At 38.1% G+C, this 13,542-nt stretch overlaps 1 protein-coding gene across 3 annotated transcripts in view; it reads left to right on the forward strand.

Moving 5' to 3' along the window:
- The window catches only part of PKP2 (plakophilin 2), a 123,211-nt gene extending 109,982 nt beyond the window's left edge, over positions 1 to 13,229 (forward strand). For 2 of the 3 annotated variants that reach the window (XM_009003647.5, XM_002752378.6), the window contains exons 10-13: positions 2,469 to 2,622; positions 8,057 to 8,246; positions 10,957 to 11,044; positions 11,191 to 13,229. In XM_009003647.5, the coding sequence (XP_009001895.4) occupies positions 2,469 to 2,622; positions 8,057 to 8,246; positions 10,957 to 11,044; positions 11,191 to 11,259 (501 nt within the window). In that variant the 3' untranslated portion in view covers positions 11,260 to 13,229. The remainder of the gene's footprint in view (positions 1 to 2,468; positions 2,623 to 8,056; positions 8,247 to 10,956; positions 11,045 to 11,190) is intronic. The other variant, XM_054238178.2, reaches the window with a different exon arrangement.
- The last annotated feature ends 313 nt before the right edge of the window (positions 13,230 to 13,542 follow it).

Below are 13,542 nucleotides of genomic sequence, written 5' to 3' on the forward strand. Positions count from 1 at the left end.
AAAGAAGACATACATGTGATAAACATGAAAAAAGCTCAACATCACTGATCATTAGAAAAATGCAAATTAAAACAACAGTGAGATACCATCTCATGCCAGTCAGAATGGCAATTATTAAAAAGTCAAAAAACAACAGATGCTGGCGAGTTTGTGGAGAAAAATGAATGCTTTCCTACCATTGGTGAGAGTACAAATTAATTCAACTGTTGTCTCAAACAGTGTGGTGATTCCTAAAGTTCTAGAGGTAGAAATACCATTTGACCCAGCGATCACATTACTGCGTATATACCCAAAGGAATATAAATCATTCTCTTACAAAGGTACATACATGTGTATGTTCACTGCAGCACTATTCACAATAGCAAACATATGGAATCAACCCAAATCCCCAACAATGATAGACTGGGTAAAGAAAATGTCATACATATACACCATGGAATACTGTGCAGCCATCAAAAGGAATGAGATCACGTCCTTTGCAGGGGCATGGTTGGAGCTGGAAGTTGTCTGTGGCAAACTAACGCAGGAACAGAAAACGAAGCACTACATGGTCTTACTTATAAGTGGGAGCTGAAGAATGGGAATACATGGATACTTGGTGGGAAACAACACACACACACTGGGGCCTACTGGGGGCTTGGGGGATGAGGGAGAGCATCAGGAAGAATAGCTAATAGATGCTGGGCTTAATACCTGGGTGATGGGATCATCTGTGCAGCAAACCACCATGGTACACATTAACCTATGTAACCAACCTACACATCCTACACATGTATCCATGAACTTAAAAGTTGAAGGAAAAAAAAAAACATTGTTAATGAGGCAGATGACTCTGGAGGGAACATTTTGCAAAACCATCCAACAGAATGTCTCTTCATCCCTAGAGGACCCAGTTCCTGGTCCCTCAATTGCTTCTCATGTTTCTTCTCATCTGAAAAAAGTAAAACACAGTGGACAGTAACCTTTCCATCAAAACACAGCATGGTAGTTAGAGACTGAAAGCCTACAGCTGTCTGTTGCTGTCACAGCTGAGACAGGTATTCTGGCGATGCTACTGTGCTGCGCAGTTACCTGAACACATTATTTTTTTAAACTGTATTAATTGTATGTCATATTTTTTACTGTCAGGTACATGTGTAAGTGTGAGAAAATGATTGCTTATCAGTAATATATGAATTCAGTCAGGAATAATGGTGATGCCAAACAAGCTCAGATTGTCCACATGGGTGGCTGAGATAGTGACACCTTTGCTTTCTATGCTTCCATGTATACAAACTACTTCATGACAGAATTATTACACATATGTACAAAATAACCTCCAAGCTGTGACTGTAAGGTATATATGAAAGATAAATACGTTTCATGATTAGAATTGGTTCTCATCCCCAAGATAGTTCATTGTGTATTTGCAAATATTCCAAAATCTGAAAAAACCCAAAACACCTCTGGTCTCAAGCATTTCAGATAAGGGATTGTATAGCTAAATACTACCACACCCAAAAGAAGAGATTATACTTGAATTACACAAATAGCTAAAGGAAATAGAAAAAGATTAAATACTCTACCCAACTAACTTAATGATGTTAGTGTAACCTTGATTCTAAAAGGGATAGCACAAGAAAAGGAAGAGGGAAATTGTTTTATTTGTAAACATAGATGCAAAAAATTTAATAACCTAATCAAATCCAACATTGTATTGATTGATTGATTAATTGAGACAGAGTGTTGCTCTGTCACCCAGGCTGGAGCACAGTGGTGTGATTCTCCTCTCCAGGATCTCTGTCTCCCAGGTTCAAGCAATTCTACCTCAGCCTCTTGAGTAGCTGGGATTGCAAACATGTGCCACCATGATCAGCTAATATTTTTGTATTTTTTTAGTATAGATGGGGTTTCACCATGTTGGCCAGGCTAGTTTTGAACTCCTGACTTCAGGTGATCGACTACCTCGGCCTCCCAAAGTGCTGGGATTACAGGAGTGAGCCACCATGCTGTGCCCCAAGATTGCATTTGAAAGTACTGAATAAACAGTTTTTATCTAGGAATTGACTTAAAAACCTAATAAGAGTTTAAAGAAAATACCTTCAGACTAGTTTCATTACAGTCCTAGGTTTTAAAACATCTTCAGCCAGGCGTGGTGGCTCAAGCCTGTAATCCCAGCACTTTAAGAGGCTGAGGTGGGTGGATCACCTGAGTCAGGAGTTCAAGACCAGCAAGGTCAACATGGTGGCACATACCTGTAATCCCAGCTACTCAGGAGGCTGAGGCAGGAGAATCACTTGAACCCAGGAGGCAGAGGTTGTGGTGAGTTGAGATTGGGAACTGCACTCCAGCCTGGGTGACAGAGAGAGATTCTATCTCAAAATAAATAAAATAAAACATTTTCATCAACCTCTGGTAATCTGTAGAAAACTTCAAATTACCGTGAAATGCAATGCAATAGCACTTACAAGATATGTCTCACAAAACAGATGCCGACGTCAGTAGCTCAGACAGTTGTCCAGAAGGAAAGTGGCCTGCAGCACACCCGAAAGATGCTGTATGTCGGTGACCCAAGTGTGAAAAAGACGGCCATCTCACTGCTGAGGAATCTGTCCCGGAACCTTTCTCTGCAGAATGAAATTGGTGAGTGCAAATGAGTCTCTACATGTAATATGTACAAACTGAAGATACAACGCAATGAAACGTTGTCTGTATCACCTCTGTTCACAGAGCTGCACTGGAAATGGGAGTAAGGAGTAGGTGATAAATCTCCCTGCCTTTTGTGCTGCCAGATATCACAAACAGGCTTTCTCAGTGGATCTCTCCAGAGATTTTTAAAAAGATCTAATTTTTTTAAATTACTACGAGAGAAATTTTAGAGCATGCTGATAATTAACAAGATAAGTAATATTGTTGTTACTTTTCACTGGGTGGCCCCTGAGTCACACCATCCAGTGAAGTCTTTCTAATCCATATAGTTGTCTTTCAGAATGTTCTCTCTGTGGCTCTCTTAAGCACCACTATTCTAGAACATTTGAAAAACAAATGTAGTGGTGGTTTACTTTAGTAGTTTGGCAGCGTGTTGAACTTTTAAAAATGGATAAACAGATAATCACAATAAAAAAACAAAAAGAAGGAGTCATTGAATATAGCAGATTTGGCATGGATTTTTTTTTTAATAACTATGATCAGACATATTTTGCCTTTGACTCTGTATTATTGACAGATGATAACTATGTTACATTATCAAATAACGTAACTTTTTATTTGTTTACTTATACCAAGAAGTATGTGATAAATGTTTGTTGTATCAAGTAAAAAAATTACAAAATGAGGCCTAGCAGGATAGCTCATGCCTATAATCCTAGCACTTTGGGAGGTGGAGGTAGGTGAATTCCCTGAACTCAGGAGTTCGAGACCAGCCTGGGCAATGTGGCAAAACCCTGTCTCTACTAAAAATACAAAAAAATTAGCCAGGGGTGGAGGTGCGCACCTACAGTTCCAGCTACTCAGGAGGCTGAAGCAGGAGAATCTCTTAAACTCAGGAGGCAGAGGTTGCAGTGAGCCAAGATTCGGCACCATTGCACTCCAGCCTGGGTGACAGAGCAAGACTCTTGTCTCAAAAAAAAAATTATAAAATAAGATAATAGAAAGATAATGCTAAAATTAAACATGGTTCACAGTACTCTGTAAACTGGTCATTTCTAACAGCTCAAATTCAGTTTTTCACAAAATTTCACAAAAATTAGAAATAACATTTTGTTTATTTGTTTTAATGGATTAGATTTTTAAATATGCACATACACAGCCCCAGAGATATTAAAGGCTGCAGTTATATTTTAGTAATGTCATTTTCAAAGCCAGCCAGCAGCACATTTGACAGGAGGTTTTATACAATGGCTTCATGCCCATTATGAGTAGAGATAGCCTGGAAAATTCTCAGTGAATCTAAAAGAGACCTCGCCATAGGCACTCTCAAAATTATTAAAATGCTCTCCTCATGGTCTTTTGTGCTGAACTTGAATAGAGGTGTATTATCTTTTCCAGTTTTTGTTATTTTCCCAAATGAAAAATTGACTCTGTCTTTAAAACGTTGCCAAGGTAAATAACGGCACTGTATACATTGTGCATGTACCTTCAGGGCAGAAATGCTGTTGGCCTAAGGTTCCCTAAATGTTGGGAAGGTATAGCTATGGTTTATGTTAGATGATTCTGTTGATAAACTTCACTTTAAGGATAACAGAGAGAAGAAGCTTCAGCAAAATAAATGCAATTTTAAAATTCCAAATTCACTTCATGTCAGATATGTAAGTACAAGGGCTTCCTTCTCTTGATTCAGAATTTAATAGCCAGAAATAAGTGAAAATCAGCTTGAACATATGCTTTGTGTTTCTCATGAGAGCTTTTCTAAGCCAGGTAGCTTTACCTGTTCTGACCTGCAATAAAGTTGTTACATTTTACTTCTGGCTAGAGAAATAAGCTTGAAACTTACATTTTCTGAAAATCTTAAAGACAAGCAATGTAGCATGGTAACAGAATAACAGATTTCACTCAGACAAAGACAGGGGTGTGTATCTCACAGTGCTATTTTGCCAGTCAAGGCCTTTCATTCTATAGTTGAACTTAATAAAAGGAAAAAGCCTTCTGATAATGGCATCCATTGAGAGCTTACCACATGCGCAGGACTATGATACAGTTAACATGCATTGACTCATTTCCTCAAAACAACCCTGTGAAGTAGACAATATTATCCCACATTGCAACTTAGAGAAAAACAGAGAGTTTAAGTAGCTTGCGTAGGCCCATAGAGCCATAAATTAGTAGCAGAACCGTGACTGAAACGAAAGCACTCTGGCTTTAGACAGACACTGAGCTCTCCACAGTATGCTGTGTGCTTGAACCACAGTTAAAAAAAAAAGTGTTCAGGCCTGTGAGCAGAAGGTATGTCTTACCTGTCAATCAGGTCCAGGTATTATGATGACATATAATGTGACTTGTCTGTTTCAGGAATAATGATTAATGCTAGAAACACGGAAATAAGTAAGATAATTGGCTTCAAGGAACCCACAGCCTCATTTGAAGTTGAAACAGTCACACAATTCATTACAATCCTGTATCATAGGGAGAGAAATGTGTTTAAAGATGCCACATGAATGCAGATGAAGGCACACAATAAAATCAGTCAGTTTTTGTTTATCCCTGATAAACACAACATGTATTCGGGAGCTGTGGGGATCAGCAAAAGCAAAAGATGCATGCTCTCTGTCTTTTAAGAAGACTCTAAAGTGGTTAGAGAAATAAGAGGAAAACATACATGAAATAACTATTACAAAATTTAAGTACAAGTTCACATTGACATGTATCATAGGACAAGTTCTAGTGGACTTTTCAAATATTAATACCTTTTTAAATTTTTCAATAGTTTTTTGGGTACAGGTGGTGCTCATTACATGGATAAATTATTTAGTGATGTTTTCTGAGATTTTGGTGCACCTGTCACCTGAGCAGTATACACTGTACCCAATGTGTAGTCTTTTATCCCCCACCCCCTTTCTACCCTTTCTCCCAAGGCCCCAAATCCATTATATCACTCTTATCCGCTGCCACTTATAAGTGAGAACATACAATATTTTCTTTTCCATTCCTGAGTTATTTCACTTAGAATAGCAGTCTCTAGTTCCATCCAATTTGCTGCACAAGCCATTATTGCTTGCTTTTTAATGGCTGAGTAGTATTCCATGGTGTATATATACCACATTTTCTTGACCCATTTGTTGGTTGATGGGCATTTACGTTGATTCCATATTTTGCAGTTGTGAATTGTGCTGCTATAGACATGCATGTGCAAGTGTCTTTTTCATGCAATGACATCTTTTCCTTTGGGCAGATACCCAGTAGGGGGACTGCTGGATCAAATGGTAGTTCTACTTTTAGTTCTTTAAGGAATTTCCATACTGTTTTCCATAGTGGTTGTACTAGTTTTCATTCCCACCAGCAGTGTAGAAGAGTTCCCTTTTCATTACATCCATGCTAACATCTGTTGTGTTTTGATTTTTAAATTATGGTCATTCTTGCAGGAGTAAGGTGGTATCTCATTGTGCTTTTAATTTGCATTTCCATGATAATTAGTAATGATGAGCATTTTTTTCATTTGTTTGAAGCATATCAAAAAATTTTCATATGCCATTTCTATATCTTCTATTGAGAATTGTCTCTTCATGTCCTTAGGCCACTTTTTTGATGGAATTATTTTTTTTCTTGCTGATTTGTTTGAGTTCTTTGTAGATTCCGGATATTAGTCCTTTGTCGAAAGCAGTTTGCAAATATCTTCTCCCATCTGTCTGTTAACTCCGTTGATTATTTATTTTGCTGTGCAGGAGCTTTTTAATTTAATTAGGTCCCATTTACTTATTTTTGGTTTTGTTGCATTTGCTTTTATGTTCTTGGTCATGAACTCTTTGCCTAAGCCAACGTCTACAAGAGATTTTCCAGTGTTACCTTCTAGCATTTTTATGGTTTCAGGACTCAGATTTAAGTCTTTAATCCATCTTGAATAGATTTTTGTATAAAGTGAGAGATGAGGATCCAGCTTCATTCTTTTACATGTGGCTTGCCAGTTATTCCAGCACCATTTGTTGAATGTCCTTTCCACACTTTATGTTTCTGTTTGCTTTGTCAAAGATCAGTTGGCTCTAAGTATTTGGCTTTATTTCTGGCTTCTCTATTCTGTTCCATTGGTCTATGTGTCTTTTTCATTTTCTATAGCCTAATTATGGAAGTGATGTATCTACTTTTTTAATACTTGTTAGTACAAAAAAAAAAGCCAAACTCAAACTTATAACCTAGAAGTTATATACATAGTAGAAATGTACATTTAAAATAATTTATTTCTCTTTTTAAAATAGTAGTATTATTTATGTATTGAAAAAAACTTGGAAAGCACAGTTTGTTTATTTATTTATGTTTTTTAAATAGAGAAAGGGTCTCATTATATTTTCCAGACTGGTCTCAAATTCGTGGGCTTAAGTGCTCCTCCTGGCTCGGCCGTCCAAAGTGCTGGGATTACAGACATGAGCTACTGTGCCTGGCCCTAGTTCACTATTAATACTGTTATAGAAAAATAGCTCCTATTAACGTTTTTCCTCAGGTTTCTTATGTAGTGTTTCTTTTTTCTTTTCTTTTCTTTTCTTTCTTTTTTTTTTTTTTTTTTTTTTTTGGTGATATTATAGTTTTTGGTTGGTTGCTTGGTTTTTGGAGACAGGGTCTCTCTGTTACACAGGCTGGAGTATAGTGGTATGATCTCTGCCCACTGCAGCCTCTGCCTCCCAGTTCAAGTGATTCTTGTGCATCAGCCTCCTGAGTAGCTGGGACTACAGGCACAGGCATACGCCACTACACCTGGCTAATTTTTGTATTTTTAGTAGAGACGAGGTTTCACCATGTTGGCCAGGCTGGTCTTGAACTCCTGACCTTAAGTGATCCATCTGCGTTGGCCTCCCAAAGTGCTTGGATTACAGGTGTGCGCCACCACGCCTGACCAATAATATTATGTATTCTTTATATAAATAAGTATACTGATTTTTCACATATGCTATTAATGTAATTATTTTCTTGTTATTATACATGCTTCATAGATATGTGTTGTAATGAATAATAGTCTTTGCAGGTGTGTTTTAGTTAATCATATTCCTATTCTTAGGATATTGAGGCTTTTTAGTTTTTCATTTACATGTAGTACTGTCATAACGCTCTCTGTAGAAAGTGTTTTTCATTTTCAAAGTAATATCTTTTAAGATGTATTCCTACACATGGAATTACTGAATTGAGGAAGGTGAAATGTTTTTAAGTTCCTGACCTTTCTGCCAAATTACATTCTGAAAAGATTTTCCAGGTGCTGAGCACAGAATATCCTCTTCTCAAACAGTTTTAAAAATTTGTTATTAGGGAAGTTAATCTTTCCATGTGTTGTTAACCAGCTGTGTTTCTTTTTAAGAATGTTCTTTACCAAAAACATATTGGGATCTTGGGATTAAGAAACAACCTTTTTAATCAAGCGTTCTTTTTTTTCATTTTGTAGCCAAAGAAACTCTCCCCGATTTGGTTTCCATCATTCCTGACACAGTCCCGAGTACTGACCTTCTCATTGAAACTACAGCCTCTGCCTGTTACACATTGAACAACATAATCCAAAACAGTTACCAGAATGCACGGGACCTTCTAAACACTGGGGGCATCCAGAAAATTATGACCATCAGTGCAGGCGATGCGTAAGTCTGTCAGCTGCCTCCCTGTTCCCTCACCACCCTGAATGTAAATAACCCAGTTGTGAAGGTGCAGTCATCAGCATCATGTGCAACATGGCAGCAAACAGGATGTAAAGCCAGATAATCTGGTCAGCCCTCAGTGATCAGCCAAAAGAAGAACCGAATCCATCACGCCACATGCTTGTCCCTTTTCTTCTCAAGTATCACGAGAGGGTCAAACTCCAGAGCCTCTCTTGGTAGTGTATTGTATTGGCCTAATGAATAAGTTTCCCAGAGCCACAGCTGTGATTTAGTAACAGCAGAATGTAGGGAGAGCAGGAGTCCTCTGGACAGGCAAGTGCCCTTTTCCTCTGCCACTACCATCTTGGGAGGAGACGTCACACCAGGTGGCTTAGAAGAAGCAGTGATGGCCAGGCACTGTGCTCAAACCTGTGATCCCAGCACTTTGGGAGGCCAAAGCAGGTGGATCACTTGAGGTCAGGAGTTCGAGACCAGCTTGGCCAACATGGCAAAACTCTGTCTCTACTAAAAATACAAAAAATTAGCTGGGTGTGGTAGTGCGCACCTGCAATTCCACCTACTCCAAAAACAGGCTTGAGAACTGCTTGAGCCCAGGAGGTAGAGGTTTCAATGAGCCGAGATCATGCCACTGCACACCAGCCTGGTTGACAGAGTGAGGCTCTATCTCAAAAAAAGAAAAAAAGACAAGCAGCAGCAGTGATGGCACAGGAGAAGCAGTGGAGGGGAACCTGATGAGAAAGTCTTGTTTTCACAGTTTTTTCTCTATCTTATCTCTTCCACCTCTTATTCCCTTTTGAGAATAGAAGGTCCGGTACATGTCACTCCACTTCCCTGTTCCTGTTTTCAACTTTTTCGTATTTAAAAAATAACAAAGTGGGGATGAGAATGAAAAACCTTATATAACCAAATTATTTACTATTAGAGTGATGAGATTGGAAAGGGACATGAATATTCTCTTTTTCTCTTTATTCAATTCTGAGTTGTTTAACTTGTTACATATAGATACAAGTTACTTTTATAAATAACCAAACAAGAAAAGAAATGGCCACTATAGCCAAGTTCTAATGAATTACAAAGCAGATAACTTCACCTGTACTGAAGAAACATGGGTGTGCTTGGCTGTACAAGGATGTACATTGTTTCCTCCACCACAGCCCCACCGAATTTAGGCCCCTTCTCCTCTGTAGCCCCACTCTGCAGTGCACATGAGGAAGGAAAACTGCATTCAGTGTCAGATTAAAACAAGCCCTGAGCACTGGAGTGTTATATATCTGACCTGTCATTTGTGGGCTAGCCTAGGAACTAATTATCATTTATAACATCACATCTTTGAATAAATGAGTATCAAGTACCAAACAACCAACTTATAAACAAACTTTATGAATATAACACCCTTGCAATTTAATAACTTTTTACAGTTTCGAATATTAGAGACCCATCACTTCCATGGATTTATTTGCCCTTCAGTTTTCACAAGTGATTCTGAAAAGTCCAGGAGGTACTAGCAAGTTTGTGAGATGCTGGTTTGACTGATCCTCCCTGCCGGGCTAGTATGGAAGAGAAAGGCTTTTCACTGTTGAAAGAACACATCATGCTCTTCTCTGTACGTCTTTGCACTCTCTGGTTATGGTTTTATGTTTACAAACGCCTATGATATGAGTAAAAAAAACCTTGGTTTAAAAAAAAAAAATCAGCCATGTGCTAGTCAGGGGATAGAAGAGAAAGAGCTCTAAGGCAGCACTGATCTAAGCCAAAAGTGGGACATTTAGGATAAATTTAAAAGCAGAACATGGGGCAGGCAGGGTGGCTCACGCCTATAATCCCAGCACTTTGGGACCTGAGGCAGGTGGATCATCTGAGGTAAGAGTTCAAGATCAGCCTGACCAACATGGAAAAACCCCATCTCTACTAAAAATACAAAAATTAGCCAGAACGGTTGTGCACATCTGTAATCCCAGCTACTTGGCAGGCTGAAGCAGGAGAATTGCTTGAACCGGGAGGCAGAGGTTGTAGTGAGCCGAGATCACACCATTGCAGTTCAGCCTGGGCGACAGAGCGAGATTCCGTCTCAAAAAAAAAAAAAAAATTAAATTAAAAAATTTTTTAAATAAAAAATAAAAGCCGAGCATTAAATACTAAGTACAATGTCAAATGCAGTGGTGACTTGGATTTATAGCAGGAACAAGTTTTCCATTTGCTCTATACCGAAACATGAAGAGATTCTGAAACTGCTTTAACAAGGGCTGCCACAAGAATCTCTTTTATTGACTTGAAAAATTACTTTACTCCTGCATTCATAGCAGCACAAAAATCATGTTTATTTTTCAGTCATACTTTCATGCATTTTTATTCTGTAAACATACATTATAACCATTACAAATATAGATTCTATTCTATAAATAATTCAAGGATTTGCAACATGTCTAAGGATATATTCCTTATAAATATCAGGGATTTTCTCTATAAACTATTTATTTATTAGCACTGTCCTAGTGGTTTAAAAAGAAAACAAAAACAAATGTGGTCCCTGCCTTCCAGAGCTCACTGTCTAATTGGTCACCGAGTGACCTGACTTCATGGACGGCTGCTGGGAGCGGCAGTTGAAGAGTGCAGAGTCTTACAGAATGTCACCAGGCAGCATCCAGAAGCCTCAGTCATTCTGCCTGATCTCAGAATGTTCTTTTCTTTTCAGCTATGCCTCCAACAAAGCAAGTAAAGCTGCTTCTGTCCTCCTGTATTCTCTGTGGGCGCACACGGAACTCCATCATGCCTACAAGAAGGTAAGAACAGGAACAAGGAATGTGTCATAGTTAACAGAGGCTGGTAATAATGGCCCTCTTGACCCTAGTAAGAAATCACTAAAAAACTGCATTTTTTTATGTGCCAGTTTTGTTACCTTTCACGTTTCTGTTTGCTTATTCCTAAGGCTCAGTTTAAGAAGACAGATTTTGTCAACAGCCGGACTGCCAAAGCCTACCACTCCCTTAAGGACTGAGGAAAATGAAAACGTATTCTCAGCTGCAAAAAACCCCAAAGGAAAACACCTATTTTTCTACTACCCAGCCCAAGAAACGTCAAAAGCATGCCTTGTTTCTATCCTTTTCTATTTCCATGGTTCCCCAAATCCTGCAAACAAATAGAACATAATTTTATGAGTCTTCCAGAAGACTTTTGCAAGTTGCCACCAGTAGATACTGGCCTCAGGCTCTGTTTTACCCCCTACAAATAGTGGTCCTTATTATTGGGCTTATGGTGCATGGCCTCCTGGAACCAAAATATGAATTCATGTGGAATGGGCATTCATCCAGTAAACAAGGAAAGAAGCTGTTGCATTACTGGGATTTTAAAAGTTTTATTTACATTTATACTCCTTTTCTGGGTCGCTTGTTTTGTCACTCATGTGCACATTGCTTCCCCACTGGGCCACGAGTGTGTTGTTCTGCAGTGTTGAAACAGAATGGAAATGACAAGAAATGTCTGCAGTTATCCAGGAGAAAGTAGAATGGCAAAATTGTTTGTTTCTTGGTTTACCTTGTACTTGTTTTTATGCCCTTGAGTTGTTTTTTTTTTCTCTTATTTTTAAGTTAAGAAATTTAGATTACAGAATATGCATGACTGTGAGAAAAAAATTGAGAGGAAGTGATCATAGCAAATTAAAAAATCTTTTCCTCCCAGAACTTAAAATAAAATTAATAAAAATAAAAATCTTTTCCACAGAGAAAGGCAACTGTGATTATAAAATTTAACATTCTCCCAAACATTGAGTGAATGAGATTTTTTGCTCAGGAAATACTTCACCTGTAACACATTATTAAATGCAAATCTCTTCTAAACAATGGCATTCCGTGCAGTGTCTTTCTTGGGCTTTTTTGGTCACTGCCCTGAACTAGTGGAAGAATGGACTCTAGTCTTTTTTTTTTTTTGAGATGGAGTTTTACTCTTGTTGCCTAGGCTGGAGTGCAATGCTGCAATCTCAGCTCACTGCAACCTCTGTCTCCCAGGTTCAAGTGATTCTCCTGCCTCAGACTCCCAAGTAGCTGGGACTACAGGCACATGCCACTATGCCCAGCTAATTTTGTATTTTTAGTGGAGAAGGGGTGTCCCCATGTTCGTCAGGCAGATCTCGAACTCCTGACCTCAGGTGATATGCCTGCCTCAGCTTCCTGAAGTGCTGGGGATTATAGGCGTGAGCCACTGTGCCTGGCTCTAGTCTTTATCTACAAGAGGAACGAAGGCCTTCTATCAGACTGCCCAGCCAGCCTGGGCCACTGAAAATACAGCTCATTTTAATGAGTTACTTTATCAACCAGCCCAGCTTTGCCCCACATTTAAGAAATACCACAAAGCCACTAACTCTCATATGATCTTCATCAAGCCATTATTTTAACTCAAGAAAACTCTAGAGAAGAAAAATGAAGAAGTCATGTGGAAGAAGATATAAGAATGTCAGGACCATCCAGAAATGATATGAGAAATACTGACGTTTTAAAAGGTGACATCATCCAGTGAAGTGAATCTATATTAAGTGTTATTTTAACTGCGCTATGATTAAAACCTTCATATAGAGTTAGTCTTCAAAACTATTCTGTTATATTTTGCTTTTTAAAAAAAAAAAAAATCTGAGAACGTTTGTCATAAGGAAGAAAATTCTTCAACTCCTTTTGACCAGAAAAGAGTAATAGAAAATAAATTTTGAATGTGTACTTGTCTTTATTATATTTGAAACTAAAATTTTTTTCAAAATTTAAAAGCAGAATGAGGACAACTTACATTACTAACCTAGTACAAAATGGAATTATTTAGGTACCAATTTCTAAAATACTGGAGAGAATTTATGTCTTTTTCCAGAGTTCTGATGATATGCATTTGGAGTGCATTTATTCCTCCAGGCAATAAATGTATGTTCAAGAGCTTTTTGTGTTTTTTAAGGCATTAATAAAGCCTTCAATAATATTAAATACAAAATGACACAGAAGTAGTGTTGCTTGCATTGGTGTCTGTGTATATCTGATTTCTTTGTGTATCTTAGAATATATGGTATGATTGACATGAAGTTTGAGGATTTAACTTGTAAACTTCAACTTTAGTTAATAAGAATTTAATGGTTTGTAATGACTTACATTTTCCCCCTAATTAAAATCCTAATTTTTTTACCAAGAGGCATTCCCTGTGAGAATGGGAGGACTATTACCCACAGTAGAATTTCTTTCAAAATTGAATCAAAAAAAAAAAGAAGAATGGTGGGAATAGATAGTGACCAAGACTTATAAAAATGGAG

The sequence above is a fragment of the Callithrix jacchus genome, chromosome 9 (assembly GCF_049354715.1).
Source record: "Callithrix jacchus isolate 240 chromosome 9, calJac240_pri, whole genome shotgun sequence".
NCBI classification, from domain to species: Eukaryota; Metazoa; Chordata; class Mammalia; order Primates; family Cebidae; genus Callithrix; species Callithrix jacchus.